At 34.1% G+C, this 16,408-nt stretch overlaps 3 protein-coding genes across 6 annotated transcripts; 1 reads left to right on the forward strand and 2 right to left on the reverse strand.

Annotated features, from left to right (window-relative positions):
• Nucleotides 1-1,387: 1,387 nt before the first annotated feature.
• On the reverse strand, nucleotides 1,388-5,616 carry LOC100799974 (cell division control protein 2 homolog). Its single transcript, XM_003545647.5, has 8 exons — nucleotides 5,343-5,616; nucleotides 4,780-5,158; nucleotides 3,973-4,143; nucleotides 2,944-3,107; nucleotides 2,769-2,859; nucleotides 2,614-2,667; nucleotides 1,995-2,075; nucleotides 1,388-1,789 (listed from the first exon to the last, which is right to left on the reverse strand). The coding sequence occupies exons 1-8, from the start codon at nucleotides 5,384-5,386 to the stop codon at nucleotides 1,784-1,786; spliced, it is 990 nt and encodes a 329-aa protein (XP_003545695.2). The 5' UTR covers nucleotides 5,387-5,616; the 3' UTR covers nucleotides 1,388-1,783.
• Nucleotides 5,617-5,668: 52 nt separating this feature from the next.
• On the forward strand, nucleotides 5,669-7,563 carry LOC102660823 (uncharacterized). Its single transcript, XM_006597917.4, has 2 exons — nucleotides 5,669-5,748; nucleotides 5,918-7,563. Exons 1-2 carry the CDS (start codon nucleotides 5,741-5,743, stop codon nucleotides 6,210-6,212), a joined length of 303 nt encoding a protein of 100 aa, XP_006597980.1. The 5' UTR covers nucleotides 5,669-5,740; the 3' UTR covers nucleotides 6,213-7,563.
• LOC100800503 (cold-responsive protein kinase 1) lies at nucleotides 7,382-12,782 on the reverse strand. Of its 4 annotated transcripts, none has more exons than XM_014768278.3 (8): nucleotides 12,596-12,782; nucleotides 11,684-11,846; nucleotides 11,383-11,537; nucleotides 11,138-11,253; nucleotides 10,808-11,018; nucleotides 10,418-10,655; nucleotides 9,255-9,405; nucleotides 7,382-7,992 (listed from the first exon to the last, which is right to left on the reverse strand). In XM_014768278.3, exons 3-8 carry the CDS (start codon nucleotides 11,453-11,455, stop codon nucleotides 7,603-7,605), a joined length of 1,179 nt encoding a protein of 392 aa, XP_014623764.1. In that variant the 5' UTR covers nucleotides 11,456-11,537; nucleotides 11,684-11,846; nucleotides 12,596-12,782; the 3' UTR covers nucleotides 7,382-7,602. The 4 variants fall into 4 exon arrangements, with proteins under 4 accessions (XP_014623764.1, XP_014623763.1, XP_040865678.1 ...); XM_014768277.3 differs by having other exon boundaries at nucleotides 11,661-11,846; XM_041009744.1 differs by having other exon boundaries at nucleotides 11,383-11,846.
• Nucleotides 12,783-16,408: the final 3,626 nt, after the last annotated feature.

The following is a 16,408-nucleotide window of genomic DNA, read 5'->3' on the forward strand; positions in this document are numbered from 1 at the left end:
AAAGTTGCGATTATTAAGTGGAATTAAATGAGGAGTTTAAATCTGCCAATCAGGAAGCGACATGTGGCGAGGACAGTTCCAAGTATTAAGTGAAATTAAATGGGGAGTTGAAATCCATCAATCAGAAAGCGACACGTGGCGGGGGCAACAAAAAAATGGTGCCAAAAAAGGGAGAGACAAAATGACCAAAAAAACCTGAAAAAGTAACATGTGTCAAAATTTTAGGTAGGGACACAATAGTCAATTCCAGGTACTTCTCTTTTATTAGATAGTATATAGATATTAATAGCTTAATTAAGTTTTTCATACTTAGAATATAAGTTATTTTCAAATTACTACCTAACATTTATTTTTTTCTTCAACCAAGTATTGCGTTTTATTTTATTACCCAACATTAGTCTGTATCTGTTAAGTGATGATATGACGACAAACGTAGTGTCACATCATCGCGTGTTATCATTAAACACGTAGGCACAAGTATTCACGTCATTATTTTTTGTTTTTTTTTTCAATTTTAAAAAAATAATATTATATACATTAATAAAAAAATTTAAGCAATCATTGGTTTTTGGAAAACGTTGATTCCTCACAAACGTGACTTCATCTTCTTGGCAATGGTAGTCACTTTCTTCAATGGCTGATTGCGAGTATTATTGAGGTAGTGACTTCATCTCAGTGGTCCCTTTCTTAGTGGCTTTCTTCACAAACATGACTTCATCTTCATCTTTGTTGATGTGTACATGTTGTCGCATTTCCTTTGTTAGTAGTCCTTGTTATCTACAAATACGAGAGAGGAGTCATCTTCAAACATGACTTCATCATCATCTTTGATGTGTACACACACAATGCAATTAAGGCTTAAATGTAATTTTGATCCGTTTATTTTACTTAATACACAATTTTGGTCTTCCAGTTTCAAAATATAAACATTGGATCCTATATTTTAGAAAATCTATGATTTTTGTCCCTATACTTTAGAAAATCCATCATTTTAGTTTAATATTTAATTTTGTCTATGTTTTATTTCTTTTATTTTTTACCTTGTAATTAGTTAAATCATTTCTTGAAGATATTTAAAATGAATATGTTAGGTTTATGATTTAATTAGACCAAAACAAAAGAAATAAACATAAACAAAATTGCAAAATTACAAATTTTATAAAATAATAAGACTAAACGTCTTTATTTTAAAATGAAAGGATCAAAATCATGAATTTTTTAAAATAAAAAAAAACCATATGTCTCAATTTTAAAGTAGAGGAATCAAAATTATGGATCAAATAAACTAAGAAGACCATAATTATATTTAAGCCTCTTTATTGCTGAAGGTTTATATTTGATATTTCTTTCTGTATGCGTAATAAAATCATGATATAAATATATACAAATATAAAATTGTAATACCATTCTCATGAAAAATTGGGATCACATATACAATCGATTGCAGCAAAGAAAACAAAAGTCTGTGAAGTCATCTTTACCTATGCTTCTTGTACAAGTTTTATATCGCCTGAACAAAAATCCTATAATATATCGTTGTCTAGATAGTAAGTCTAATGCCTAGCACTATTTAAGAATCCATACTGACCCCAAAAAACAAATCTGGGAACGACCAAAATAGAAAAGGCAAATCTCTCCTTAGAACTCTCTCCAAGATTCAAATGTAAAATCATGGAATGGGAATGCATCTCGATGGCTGCTCCACTGACTTTGCTTCCTAAATCTAAATGAAAAACCATGGAATGGGAATGCATCTCGATGACTGCTCCACTGACTCTGCTTTCTAAATCTAAATGAAAATAAAGTAAGATTAATCAATTCAAATAAGAATTTTAAACCATCAAACGGGACACATATTCAATAACTTTATCGCTACCTATTTTATAATCAGTGTTTGATAGTCTCCTAGAATGCATTGGGATTAAACATAAATTGTTGAACAAGCAATAAATTGAAGCGAGGGGCAGACATAATTAGAGAAGCAGAAGAGATACCCAATTCACATCTGTAAAGTAAGCATGCTTTAGAGAAGCTTCCGCAGAAATCCTTTTACTTGGGTCCAAGCATAGCATCATCTGCAAAAGCAAAATCAAGAGAAATTAACTGGGCATCAGAAAAAGAGTTAAATAATTAAGATTTTCTTTAAGGAACAACAATTTATTTCCTTTCTATGTTTTCCAATATAAATTAAGGTTAACATAATTACATTATCGAAAATTTACCTTCATGGAAAAATATAAGCAATTAGAATTTTGGATTTACGTTTTTAATCAGGAGGCATTGTAAATAAAAAGTGTACAAGAACACGGATTCTAAATCTAATGGGAAAAAAAAGGGGGAGAGAGAGAGAGAAAAGGATGTGCACAAAAGAATTAAAAAAGCAACCCCCAATTTTAAAATTAATTGCAGGCCTTTAGTGGCTAAAATCACAAACATCTGGCCACCAAAAACAAATTACAAACGTCTTGAGTCTGCTTCTTAAGAACTAATATAATATGACAGAAATTTATAGTTCTTAGAGACTATAGTAGAGTTTTGCATTCTGAAGGTCCATTTTCTGGATTAATTAATTCGCACCACTCAATAAAAACCATACTATGAAGCAAAACTTACTGATAGTAGATTCAGGCCACTTGGTTCCAGATCAGTAACAAATGTTTCCAGGCCCTGCACAGAAGCAAAGAGGCATGTGAATTCTCATAGCTTCTCAAGATTCTGTAACAAGACAACTAGCAAAATAACACAACTGAGAAATGAGAATTTAGTACCAATGGATCAAATTTGGAGCAGTAGATATGAAGGTTAGGCATTAATTTAGTGATTCCTGGCCATGTTTCCTCTGTGGGGGTACCTAACAATCTTCGCATAGAAAATCTTTGTTATTTCTATTGCAAACAAGTGTATGCAAACATCAAATGATGGTTTATGTGGGTCTCATCTTACTTGAAAATCCCCTCCAATTCATCCCGGCAATTAATAACTTGGAATAAAGGTTGTCCAATTACCATCTCAGCAAATATGCAGCCAACAGACCACAAATCAACTTGAGTTGAATATTGTCTGGAGTGGCACAATATTTCAGGTGCCCTATACCAGGAAGTTCCTAACTGACAAGTGCATTAGTGAGGTGTTCACTATTAATAAGAATGATATTTCTATACCAAAACCAAACCTATGCCTATCATTTAATGAGCATTATTATTTGGAAATAAAGCTTTTATACTACACAAATGTATACTAACCAATCATAGTTTCAGACGGAAAGAACAAGTTGAAAAGCAAATATGCAACTAACAACGGCACCAAACTTTCTTTTACTTTTCTCTATTCATAAATCGGTTCACAAAAACTCTTCCTACCGTATAGCGTTTTTCTTATTTTTACATTTGAAATAGGGACAGTGATTTACGAGAAGTATAAACAAAAATATAGTCTGTCACTCTATCTATATGCAAATTAAATGATAATATTTCCAGCAAAACTTTAGAATTCAGGGGGGAAAAAAGTAATACTGGAAGATATAATATTCATAGGATAAACTTAGAAAAAAGAAAATACTCCTAAAATATAGAAACTTGAAAAAATAATATATAATTAACACAAAAAGGCTATAGGGAACCCCAAATTCTCTCTACCCCATACATATTCTTCACATAAATTCTAAATTTGGGTATGATATCTCCAGTGTTTCGTTGGCACAGAACATTGTTTTGCTGGTACAAAAGATCACAATAGAGTCAACAATGTTTCAAAAGTAAGGCTTAAGTTTGTCTATGATATCCAAATTTGGTCGCTACAAAACATCACACAATAAAAAAATTTGCAGGGTTCAGTACTTTTGTGTCTCATAAAAGCAATGCAACAAACAGTAGTTTTGTGTGAAATTTATAATTGAATGTGAATACCAAAACATAAGAAATAGTGATGAAACAACAAACCAAAAGAGGAAGGTTCCTTCTCAGTCAATCATACCTTCTCAGTATATAAAAAGTCATCTGCAAACTCTCTAGCCAAACCGAAATCTGCTAGTTTGATCAACCTTTTGGAATGATTGATCAGTACATTGCTTGGTTTCAAATCTCTGTGCAGAACCTTCCGCGAGTGACAGTAAGCCACAGCAGAGAGTATCTGGAACATGAAACTCTGCAAGCAAAGGAATTCCAAGAGAACTTTAATCACAACTGGAGTATCTTAAAATTTGAGGTTCAGCAAAACTCAAACCCAGAAGCTAAAACATAAAATGAGTTATTGTCGGACTGCATTTGGTTTCACAGGTGGGAATAATGAGTGCTTTTGACAGCAGTTAGATTTTGATGTTATAAAGAAATAGTGTTTTTGAAAACTTGTTGAGAATGAAGGAATATCATGAAACTCAATGTTAAAGCAATAGTTAGTAGCTTCTACCTTCTTAAAATTACATTCAAAACATGAAACTCCGATTATTGCTAGCTAAAATTGATCTTGCCTCAAAGCCTTAGTTTGACTATAAGTGATAAAAATAGCTTTTATTAATTACACTAAATTTTATAGCAAACTTACAGATAAAAACATCCAAACATAAATCATTTTACTTGAAAATCAATTCTAACTACAATAAATTTTATTAATCGCATGTTTAGTTTCCCATCCTGGATAAACATTTAGTTGCGTTGGGGATCCACATCCAGCAATACCTACCTATCGTGTCTCCAGACACACTAAAATTCAATTTCAATCGAAATCAATTTTGCAAACGTTCATCCAAACGCACAGACTGATCTCACTTCTTAGAGAACGTACCTTCACAGTGGTGGCATCCTTGGGGTAACCTCGGTTGACAATGAACTGATGAAGGTCGTAATCGAGATGCTCGAAGACGAGGTTGACGTACCTGTTCTCTGTGAACCCTACCCTGAGCAGCTTCACGATGTTGGCGTGGTGGAGCTCTCTGAGGAGCGACACTTCCCGGATGATCTGCGCCGGAATGCCCTGGCTCAACCTGACCATCGTGATCTGCTTCATGGCCACGAGGGCGCCCGTGTGGACGTCGAGGCACCGGAACACCCGCCCGTAGCCGCCCTCCGCCGCCACATCCAATATCTTCACGTCCATCTGCGCCGCACCGGGGCGCTCCCCACTTCGGCGCGAACACATGCTGCACTCGGCCAACCTCGCCAACCTGATACAAGTAATACCATGTGATAGGAAGAAAGAGATAAACTGAAACGAAGCGATGACGAGTGTTAATTAAATTAGACGTTTGAAAAAACAAATGAGGTGTGCAAGAAGTATTGTTGTTGTTGTTGATTATATTGATAACTAATTTTGGTTGAAAGTGAGTGATGCAGAGTGTGAATAATTACAGAGCATCAAAGGAACCGATCCAATCGCTTTCTTCATTCCACATTCTGAGAGAGAGAGAGAGAGAGGGAGGGAGGATTTGATAGAGTGTTGATAGCAACGATAATGGAATTCGGAACGAAACTTGTGAAGAACTGATGACTGAACCCACTCGATTTATAGTAATGCTGAAGAGACAGACTATTTAAAACTTAAAAGTTGATATTTGTCAACTGATTTATATATAGACTATTAATTAAATTTAACTTTTAAAGTTTATTTGTTTTTCCAAACATACCCTCCCTTTTATTCTCTTTCTTCATAACATATCTGCTGCACCAACGCAAGCGAGGATAAGCGGCGCCAGTAGTCAGTCTACGGCAAGCAATGGCAGATCCGTTGCGGGGTTCGCCAGAAAATTATGGCAAAGTAGCGATTAGTGACTTTGCAATTAAACATAAAACCACTCTCAAGCAGTTAAAATCACTGTGTTTTTGAGTTTTCCCTTCCCTGCGTGCTTCTTGAACTTCAAAACGAAGTCATCAAACTTGACTGCGTTTTTGAGTTTTCTAAGGCCACTTTTTTTTTTTTTTCGCAGCACCGAGCACGCGGCAGATGCTTCTCCGGCAGAAAAGGCCACTTCATCTTCGACGACGCGCACTTGCGCTCCGTCATGCCAATTTAGGACTCTGGCGAGGCGAGAGCGTAAGCTCCGCTTTATTGAAGAAGAGTTCATTAGGGCAGGCTTCGCGGTGGTGACGCTGGAAAGAGTGGTCGGTATCGGCTCTGATGAAGAGGGGGTTGGATTCGGAGCCAGTGAGACCTTCGATGTCGTCTTCTACCTTCGCCGAGTCGTACGCCACAACGGGTGGACAAACAGGGAAGTGTGGTGATGTCAATAAGGATAAATTTGGAAATAGCCCAAATTTTAAAATGTTAAAATATACTGTAAAATTGACAAACAGATGTCAAGCTTTTATTGATTCGGAGGATTATTCAACCTTTTGTATTCGGTTTCTTTAGCATCACTCCTGGATTTATTATTGGGTTGAGATTTCCCGCCTAAACAAATAACAAACTTGCCAGTAGTCAACAGAGACGTGCCACGTGGCGGATTCAGTGCTAGTTGGTTGCACTTCGCTGTTTTTTACTTAATGGAGCAAAAGTTTAAACGGGCTTATTTTTTGAATTTTTCTACTTAGGTAATATGATTTTTTTATACATATTACTTTTTTTTTGTTAGCTTTTTTTATATATTACTGTAAAAAGAAAAGTGTCAAGTGTGTAATTGTTTTATGTGTTCAATATAATCAGTATTTGAAATTTACACAGTTCAATATAAAAAGATGCTTTTATTTGAAGGCTTAAGTAACTTTTTGTCTTATAAAGTAGGTTTTTTTGGTCTTTGTAATTTTTTTTCTGTCCTGATTCTTATATAAATTTTTTGTTTTATTTTAATCTTTATTTCTATTAAAAAATGACATGACTAATAGAGATTGGAAAACAAATATGATGTTTTATAAATAACAAACACTAAAATAAAAAATATTTTAATATAAATATGAAAATGCTTACAAGTTTATAAAGACTGAAATAATAAAATCAATAAGATCAAAAATAATATTAAGGATAAATTGAAAAAAAATCAGAGATCAAACCAAAAAATAAATAAAAAATAGGAGAACAAAAAATCTTTTGTTGAGTTTCTAATTCAATTCCTTTAACTATACTAACACAAATAAAATTTAGCAAACAAGTCAAATTGCTTTTAGAAACTACATATTTGACTAAATAAACTCAATCCTTTTGCCTTCAAGGAAAAAAAAATGCTTAGATTGTCAGACTTGTTTATCATTTAAATATATAATTAAGAACTTATCGTACCTGAAATTTAAAGATGCAAATCTATCGACCTATTCAGATGCATACATATATCGATATCCTCTTACATTGTCTTCATAGATATTAGAAAGTCCAAATTACATAAGAAACATAAGAATGTGAGTAGTAACAGATACTCACCAACAGTTTGCAATTCGAAAACCCTATACGCATGAATGGCTTATAAAAAAACAAAGATCTTCAGATTCATCATTTGATTATAACCATGGTCCATATTTACAAGACAGTGCACATCCGGCAAAACTTCCTAGTCACGTGACATCGTACCCAAAATAAAATATTAACATAATAACGTAGCAAATTTACGTTGGGCAAGGGACATCTCTTAAAAATGAAATAAAACAATTTCAAATCAAAAGGAAAATCATTGACTACTAATGTTTACAAACTTTGATCATATTTCCCGGTGAAGGTTGTGGTTGTAGTTGTACTTGCAGCATATGACATGGTATTGCTGTGGCTGTCTGAGGCAGAGGATGCATTGTAGGAAGATGAAACCTTGGTATCAATATCACCACCTTTTTCTCCTCTGATTTTAAGATTCATAAAATCTGAAATAAAGCTTGGCTTTGTTATCTTACTTTCATCAATATCGTTTTCTCCAGTGAGCATCTTCACCACAGATGACATGGTTGGCCGGAGCTTCGACGTGTCCTGAGTGCAAAGAAGTCCAATTTTCAGAAACTTACATGCCTCCTCGACATCGAAATGGCCGTCTAGTGACATGTCTACCAGCCCTACCAATTCTCTTTTCTGATAAAGTTCCCATGTCTGAAAGGACAGAAGAAGATTAAATAAGAGCTGGTCCAAAAATCTCATAATATGAGTACTGTTGTGCAATGAAATGCTCAAGTGTTTACTCAGTTCCATGGTTCATAATGAAAGTAAAATTAGTTATTTTTCCTTTCAACCGGAGTGCCTAACAAATAATAGAAAATTAAAAATTGAATGCTACAACTGCTAATAAAAGAAATATAAACTAACTTCCACTAAGCATGAATCTACAGAGAATCAATCAAGTGTTAAAAGAGTAAAGAAAATGTATAACAAAAACGAATAAGAATAGATCAGTAGTTTTTATTTGCATGTTTCTTTTTCCATTAGTGCAATATCAAAACTGTTAGAGTACAAGTGTGATGTGAAGTCCCACATCGGGTAGAAGTGGAAAAGTTGAACACCATATAAGTGAGGAGAAGACCCATAAACCTGAGCCTTAAAGTTTTGGGTTAGAGTGTGATGTCAGGTTTCTTTATGTGGTGGCTCATGGTCCACAGGTGTATCTCTCGAATCTCCCCAACAATTGGTATCAGAACCGAAGGTTCGACTTGGTGACCGACTCAGACAAGTAAGATGGCGGCGGTGTAAGTACCACAGGTGGCCAGAATGGCTATACTCGTGGATGATAATGACTTCTCCTGGTGTCAGGTTTCCTTATGTGGTGACTCGTGGTCCACAAGTGTCAATCTATAACTTTGTCAAGTGAAGAAAATCCATTTTTAGATTTCGAATGATATAATGCACAATTCAGAAGTGGCTTCAAATTTATTGATCAATGCTTGCAAATTGCAATCATTCTGTTGTTTAAAGATTAAAGCACAATTTTCTGTGCATATAATCAAACATATATACGCAGGAAACCAAGTATAATATTTTAATTTGACTGGTGATAAGTAATTAAATGCACCAAAACTAGGTTTGTTAAAGGCACAATATACAGTTGTATGGTTAACTATTTTTACAGCAGAAGGCAAGAAAGAAGAAAGAAAAGGAAATGTGTCACTGGGAATGACAACACAAATATTAGACTTCAACTATTCCACATTTATTTTCCATACAACTTGAACTAGAAGCATAGGATGGGCTATGTTATCGCAATCTTTGCAGTGAAAGTAACTTAATGTATTATACCTTAAGATTTTTGCTTATTAATAGGGAGATGAACACAAGAAACTAATTTATTTCCCCCCTCATACTATTTATTTATTAACAGTGAAAGGTACGGCAATACAACTAGGAACATACCAAAGACATACCGTTTCTAAAAGATATTGCTCTCCTATTGGTAATCGTGTATTTGTGTGACATCTTCCACTAACTATCTCCACAAGGAGGACACCAAAGCTGTAAATATCTGCTTTGCGTGTCAGCTGCCCTCTTATTGCATACTCTGGAGCCAAATAACCTCTGAAATAAAGCATGCAACATTAAATTCCTAATATAAACAATTGGTAAGAAAAGGGATATAATAGCATAACCAACAAAAGCGAAGCTTTCCACTTTCTCGTGTAAGAACTAAGAAGCGAAAGTGATGAATGAATAGACTGGAAATAATATAATATGTACAATAACATCCTGATCAAAATATCCATGTTTCCATTAACAAACAAGTGCAGTTTAGCATCATTTTTATTCTGTTAGTACTGCTTCCCAATGCCAGACACAAGGTGGAGGCAAATCAGTTCAAACAAAATTTGCTAGGCCCAGGATAGTTCACACAAGTCAGAGAGGCAACTGGACTACAATGAGCTGTCCTCTTATCATTATCTAGGTTGTTAGCTGTAGAGAGAATGTATGGGTCTGCAGGTTGCTACAAAGGGGACATAGCATGTGACGGAGTATTTGAAATTTGCTTAGGTTAGGCCTCAAAAGAAGACTCATCTTCTGCAAGGAAGAGAATTGCTCCTGCAATTTTGTTAACCAATGTCGGTATATTTCAATAATAGAATCCCTGATCTCTATCAAGGACTGTCAATGATATCAATTGTGGTTGATGATGAATTTACAACCAGCAGGATTTCATGTCTGTTGCATTTAATGGACTACAAATCCTTGTACAGCACTGGCTCAACCAAAGAAATCACTTATGTCAGGATTAAAAAAAATGACAGATAATATAAAGTAATATGAATATAAATTTCAAACTCATCAATTGACACCAAAATGAATTGATATAAAATATGGAATAAAATCAATACAGTCAATTATATTCTAATATATTCAGTATCATGGTATATAATTCTGACCATTTAACATATTACAGTAGCATTGAGATCCATGTAAAACATGGAGATTATTAGTTTAGAACTGGGATATTGTAGGGATCAGTCTTACTTTTGGGAAGGCTACCCTGCTTGTTTAAGGAAAAGTAAAACAAAAGCTTCCAATTTATTTACAGACTGTAAATTAAAATACTTACATTGTTCCCACCACACGTGTGCTGACATGAGTCATGTATGATGGAATAAGCTTTGCAAGACCAAAATCTGAAATTTTGGGTGTAAGGTTTTTGTCAAGGAGAATATTGCTTGCTTTTATATCTCTGTGAACAATATGTGGTCTTACTTCTTCATGAAGATAAGCAAGCCCACGTGCAATCCCAATGCAAATCCTAGATCGTGTTTTCCAATCAAAAATGATATTACTGTGACCTGAACCTGCAAGTGAAGACAAAATAACTAATTAAAAAAGAATTACTGTAAGGAAATTAAATTAAAATAACAACTCCATATTTTCTAAATGATACAATAGATGTCCTGTTCTCAAATTTTCCCAGAAAAATTAACCCACAAAATTATAATGCATTTACCCAGAAGGGTTTGTTCAAGGCTATTGTTCTCAAGATAATTGTAGACCAAAATCCGTTGATTCCCTTCCACACAACAACCATATAGCTGAACCAAATTTTCATGCTCTATTTCTGAGATCATATTAATCTCTGTCACAAATTCCTTTACCCCTTGACTTGATTCTGCTGAAAGTACTTTTATGGCAGCTACTTTCCCGTCTTTTAGCAATCCCTGATCATCCACCATAATATTGTTAAGGTTTCACTGATAAGGAAAGGAAGAAAAAGATAACGATCAAGTCAATTGATACGATGATGCCAGAAAAAAATACTTGGAAGTTATTTAGTTACCTTATAAACTGAACCAAATCCACCCTCCCCAATTTTATTGGCTGGACTGAAATTGTCAGAGGCAACTTTTAGTTCTTTGTAGGTATATATCCTTACATTTTGAATACCTGAGAGTACTGTTCACAAACATATTCGGTCTAATTCAAGCAATGTAAGCAGATTTTTCATGAATTTTATCATTATATAATAGGTATCTTAATTAAACAACCATATTCTTAAAAATTAATCAAAAATTGTTAAGTTACCTTCATCAATATCTGGATCATGTTTTGCCACAAATCGTGCTTTCTTACCAAATGAGAATGGGAAACAAGTCATGACTGGAGGATGAAGTATTCGAACACGGCCTATAATGTCAAATGGAATAAGTGTCTTCAAATTAAACCAGTTCCAAGGTCACCTGGATGAACCATATAAAACTGTCAATGGCTGGAAGAATAATAAACCGGAAGGCTCATATAAAGAACACCGAAGCCATAATGCAACAACTTCAGGTCCTACAATGCAAGAGCAGACAAACTACATTCATAGTATTTTAATTTCTACATCAGATGAGACATAAATGAGGGCGAGCCCTGGTGCAGCGGTAAAGTTGTGCCTTGGTGACTTGTTGGTCATGAGTTCGAATTCGGAAACAGCCTCTTTGCATATGCAAGGGTAAGGCTGCGTACAATATCCCTCCCCCATACCTTTGCATAGCGAAGAGCCTCTGGGCAATGGGGTACGAAGATAGATCAGATGAGACATAAATAAAAGTAATGGCTGATATCATACTCAAACATTTTTTAACATATTCCAATGATATCAACAATGGTTTCTGTTAAACTAAACTACAATGCACAGATATCAGCATCATATTGCAGGTTAAGTAGTACAAATTTCACTTATTAAACAAATATGTTTGTATAAGGAAATATGAGTATATTTGATAGTTCCCAAAGTCATATAACTAAAACAAACTACAATGATACATATTTAGTTCATCTCATCTTGAAAAAAAATCAATTTTTTTTGCAAGCTTCCATGAGGGTTTTCAAAATAAAATGATTGTTTTTCCAAAATCAACCGAAAACTATTTATCTGTATTGCAACACCTGAATTCAGAATCTCCAAAAGAATCGTTGCTTGAAAAACCATAATCCCTAATAAAAACCATTTCTTTCAACTGTATCATGCTTCTGTTGCTCTAAACTACAAGGTTTGTTGTGTGTTTAGCTGTTAAATCTTCTAATTGGTTCAGTTTTCACTATTTTTCACAGCTCAAACAACATTGAAAATAAATGTGTGAACTGAGTTTCCTCAGGAACCAAAATAATATGAGACCAAATTAGGAGCCTAATCACAAATTTTAGAGAACAAGAAACATACAATTCAATTAACCAAAACATTATAGAGGAACACCCATAAAGTGAAAGATGACCTAAAAAATAAAAGGAGCAATATATGGCAAAAACGGACCTTAGAAAGTGGTGGAAAAAAGAAAAATAAATGAAACAAGAAGAGAAACCCCTTTTCTCAGAGATGACAACAAAGGATGAGAGAGATGGGATAGGTTCAGTCAACAGGGAACAGTATCTGAGATGACGATGATGCAGGTTGGGTTTCAATTCTCTGTGCTGCCTAATAATTAATCCGTACATTGACTTGAGACTGAATATAAAAGGGTAAATAGCTACCTAATTCGCACATACAAATGTCTCATAAAATTTAGTGTGGTATGAAAAATTTGATAAATATATTTTGTTCTTTCTTATTACTAATAAAATTGTTTATGAATATGGCAATGAATTCCTCCCACATTTTGTAATGTAAGTTATTTTATGCATGATGATGAAAAAAAATTAAGGATTGAATGTATTTATTACATTTTTATAGATAAAATTTTATATTTTCATTTCTCAAAAAATATATTTATGAAAAAATTACTTATTTAAAAATAAAATAATTATTTATGCATGTAAAATTTGCAACTTTATTTTTAATAGTATTTATAAACAAATCATAAATAACTTGGGTCACTTGAATACTAGTAGTATTAGTTAAAAATTAAAAGTAAAAAGCATTCATTTAACGGCAAGAGTCTTGATATTTTGACAACTCCACACAAACACTAAGTGGCTTATTTATTGATTTCCTATTTTAGTTATTTATAATTTTTTTATTCTGTAATATATTTATTAATAATGTCACATTATTTTTAAGAGTGTCTTATTTTGAAATCTAAAAAACATTTTATCATGGATTTCATAATGTAACATCATTTTAAAGATTTCTAATAATAAATCTAATTTTGAGATCTCATATCACTTTTAATAAGTTCTACAATAGATCTTATTTTTTAATATTTTATTTTAAAATAATTTTCAAATAAATTTAAGTAATTAATTACATAAATTTTAATTATTAAACAATTAAGAATAGATTTTAGTAATATTAAGAAATAAAAAAATTAATAATTTAAAATTTTAATTATGACAAAAAATACATTGAGATTAGTTTTGTAACAACGGTTATTTTTAAAACAGTTAGTTACATAATTAAAAATTAATAATTAATTTAAAAGTTTCAACACGAACAAACAAAGTTCAACATTCAACTAATAAAAAGTTATAATAAAAAGACTAATTAAAATAAAGATCGTTACAACATAGGATTCATTAAAATAAACTTACAAGAGACTCTAACTAATTAAATTAAACCTACAACATAGTGACTAATTAAAAATAACTTACATCATAATAACTAATTACTAAACTTTTAAAAAAATACAACTACAAGTGATTTTGTGGTTCTTACATTGTTCTTTAGACATGTAGATGTGTCATTCATCAGAATTGTGTACAACACCATTATGTTTTTGGTGGCAACAATTTTTTCTTTGATTGCAGCTTTCATGCTTGATAAGTCCACAATCAATGAAGAGGTTGCACCTCCTTTCCCCTTGATCTTCTTATTGGTTGTCTTTTGTCCCATTAGACGAGGGATTCATGATGTTGTGTTAGTTTTTGAAACCTCAATCGGTGTCTCCAGATTAGATAATGGCGACTAATCCCCATTAGCAGAAATCTTTGCTCTTTTGGAACTAGTTTCTTTGGCTTGATCTAACCATTTAGGTTGATTCTTTAGCAGTTGTCATGCGTGCTCTAAAGTAAAATCATTTCCATTATTTGCCTTCCAAATGGCATATGCATGAATCATGGTATTGTTCTCCATGTTATTGTGTTTCTTCTAATCTGAAATTCTGATACCGATGACAGATGTCGTACAGGATGTCACGACATCGCGCTTCAGAACATGCAGATTGTATATGACCGTATGAACAGATTAAACAAGTAAATAACACAAGAGAATTGTTAACCCAGTTCGGTGCAACGTCACCTACATCTGGGGGCTACCAAGCCAGGGAGGAAATCCACTAAAATAGTATTAGTTCGAAGATCTAACAGCCACTGTATACAACCTTCTCACCTAACCACTACCCGTGCAACTTCTACCTAAGAGCCACTCTTAGATAAGAGAACCCCTCTCACTCCCTCTCAATCACTCACCCGTGTTTACAAACAAATCAAAGACACACCAGAGATTGCTCTCTGAACAATAGAGATCAACTCTACACACTCAGGTCCAACACTTGATGTTAGGGTAACATCAAGGTGGCTCACAAAACACTCAAGTCCCAAAACTCACAAAATAACTCTTCAATCTCGGACTTGGTAGAAAACTCGTGCAGCCTTCATGTTTATATAGCAGTGTGCGTATCTGGGCTGCAACAACTTGCGCTGGATAAGATCTATCATTCTCCTGAAAATCTGCACTTAAAGATCTAAAAGATAAAGTTTGATCTTTTAGTTTTTATCTTTAATCTTTAATCCCTGAACGAACTATTCAAGTTTGTAATTCGAACTTTAATTATCTTTTAATTCGTTCCTAAAGATAGATCGCCAAATCTGTTGCTAACTGCACATTAATCTGTTAAAGATATAATAGATTTATGTGTCCAGTATTTTCGGGCAGGATGTCCTGGACATCGTATCCGACATCGTGGATCCTGCAGCTTCAATTCTTCATTTGACATTTTATCTTGCCTTGTGCATTGTGCAGCCCAATCTGATTCCTTGACATAACGTTGGACATCATGTGCAGCAACTCCAGCTTTCCTTCATTGTCTAAGTGCTTATGTTTTAACAAAATTTTAGCCAATCTTTTAAAACTCAGTAAAGCTAAGCACTAACAATCTCCCCCTTTGGCAAATTTTGTCTAAAACATACTTAGACACTTCCTGAGCAGGTACGAGCAGTTATGCAAGTGGGATCAGCAACTTTCATTATCAGAGTAATCAAGCACAGCGGTATCTGTAGTGGCGACAGCAAAATTCTGCAAGTTGCAAGTCGTTTCCAGGATGTCAAGACATCTCACGTGACATCAGCTTTCTGCTCCCCCTGTCTCCATGCTCCTACTACTGTGAAGCAGTTCACTGCGGCATCTTTTATCAGCTACTAGTTTTAGTAGCTTACATCAATCATCATCAGCAGCAGTAGTATAAATACTACTCCCCCTCAAATCATATAACTACTACTCCCCCTCAAAATCATAAATCATGCATAATATAATATCCTACTACTCCCCCTTTTTAGACAGAATTTGGCAAAAGTAGAATGCATGAAATTGGCAAAAGTAGAATGCATGAAATTAATGTGCACATATTACAGACCAATAACTAGTAAAAGTAAAAGCAAAAATAAATCATCATCTGACTCTGTATCCTCTGCTGCATCTTCTTCTTCCTCAGCTGCTTCTTCTTCTTCCTCAGCTGCTTCTTCTTCTTCCTCAGCTGCTTCTCCATCATCAATGCCACTGTCTGAGAGTCTATTTTCTTCTCTGTGGTGGCTTTGATGGTTGCCTCCAGCACCTTGCATGTGTCCTTGAGTTCAGCAATCAAAGCATCCTTGGACACAGCACCTGAAGCAGCAGCTTTCCCTGATGTCGAGACAATGTCTGGGACATGTGTCCCCTCAAACAGTTTGTAATGCAGGGACAGAGCAGATTCTCTCTTCTTCACAGAGTCAATGTTGTTTAAAATATTGGGATGTTGACTCAACATAATGCCACACAATACAGTTGGGAAGGCAATGGGTAATTTGACAGCAAAAGATTCTGAATGCTTAACAGTTTGATCAAAAATATAGTTTCCAAAATTAAATTTGGACTTGGTTCCAACAGCATACAGAAATTTACCCAAACCTGTGGCAACAGTGGAAGTATGATTGGTGG

Source organism: Glycine max, chromosome 15 (genome assembly GCF_000004515.6).
Source record: "Glycine max cultivar Williams 82 chromosome 15, Glycine_max_v4.0, whole genome shotgun sequence".
NCBI lineage: Eukaryota > Viridiplantae > Streptophyta > Magnoliopsida > Fabales > Fabaceae > Glycine > Glycine max.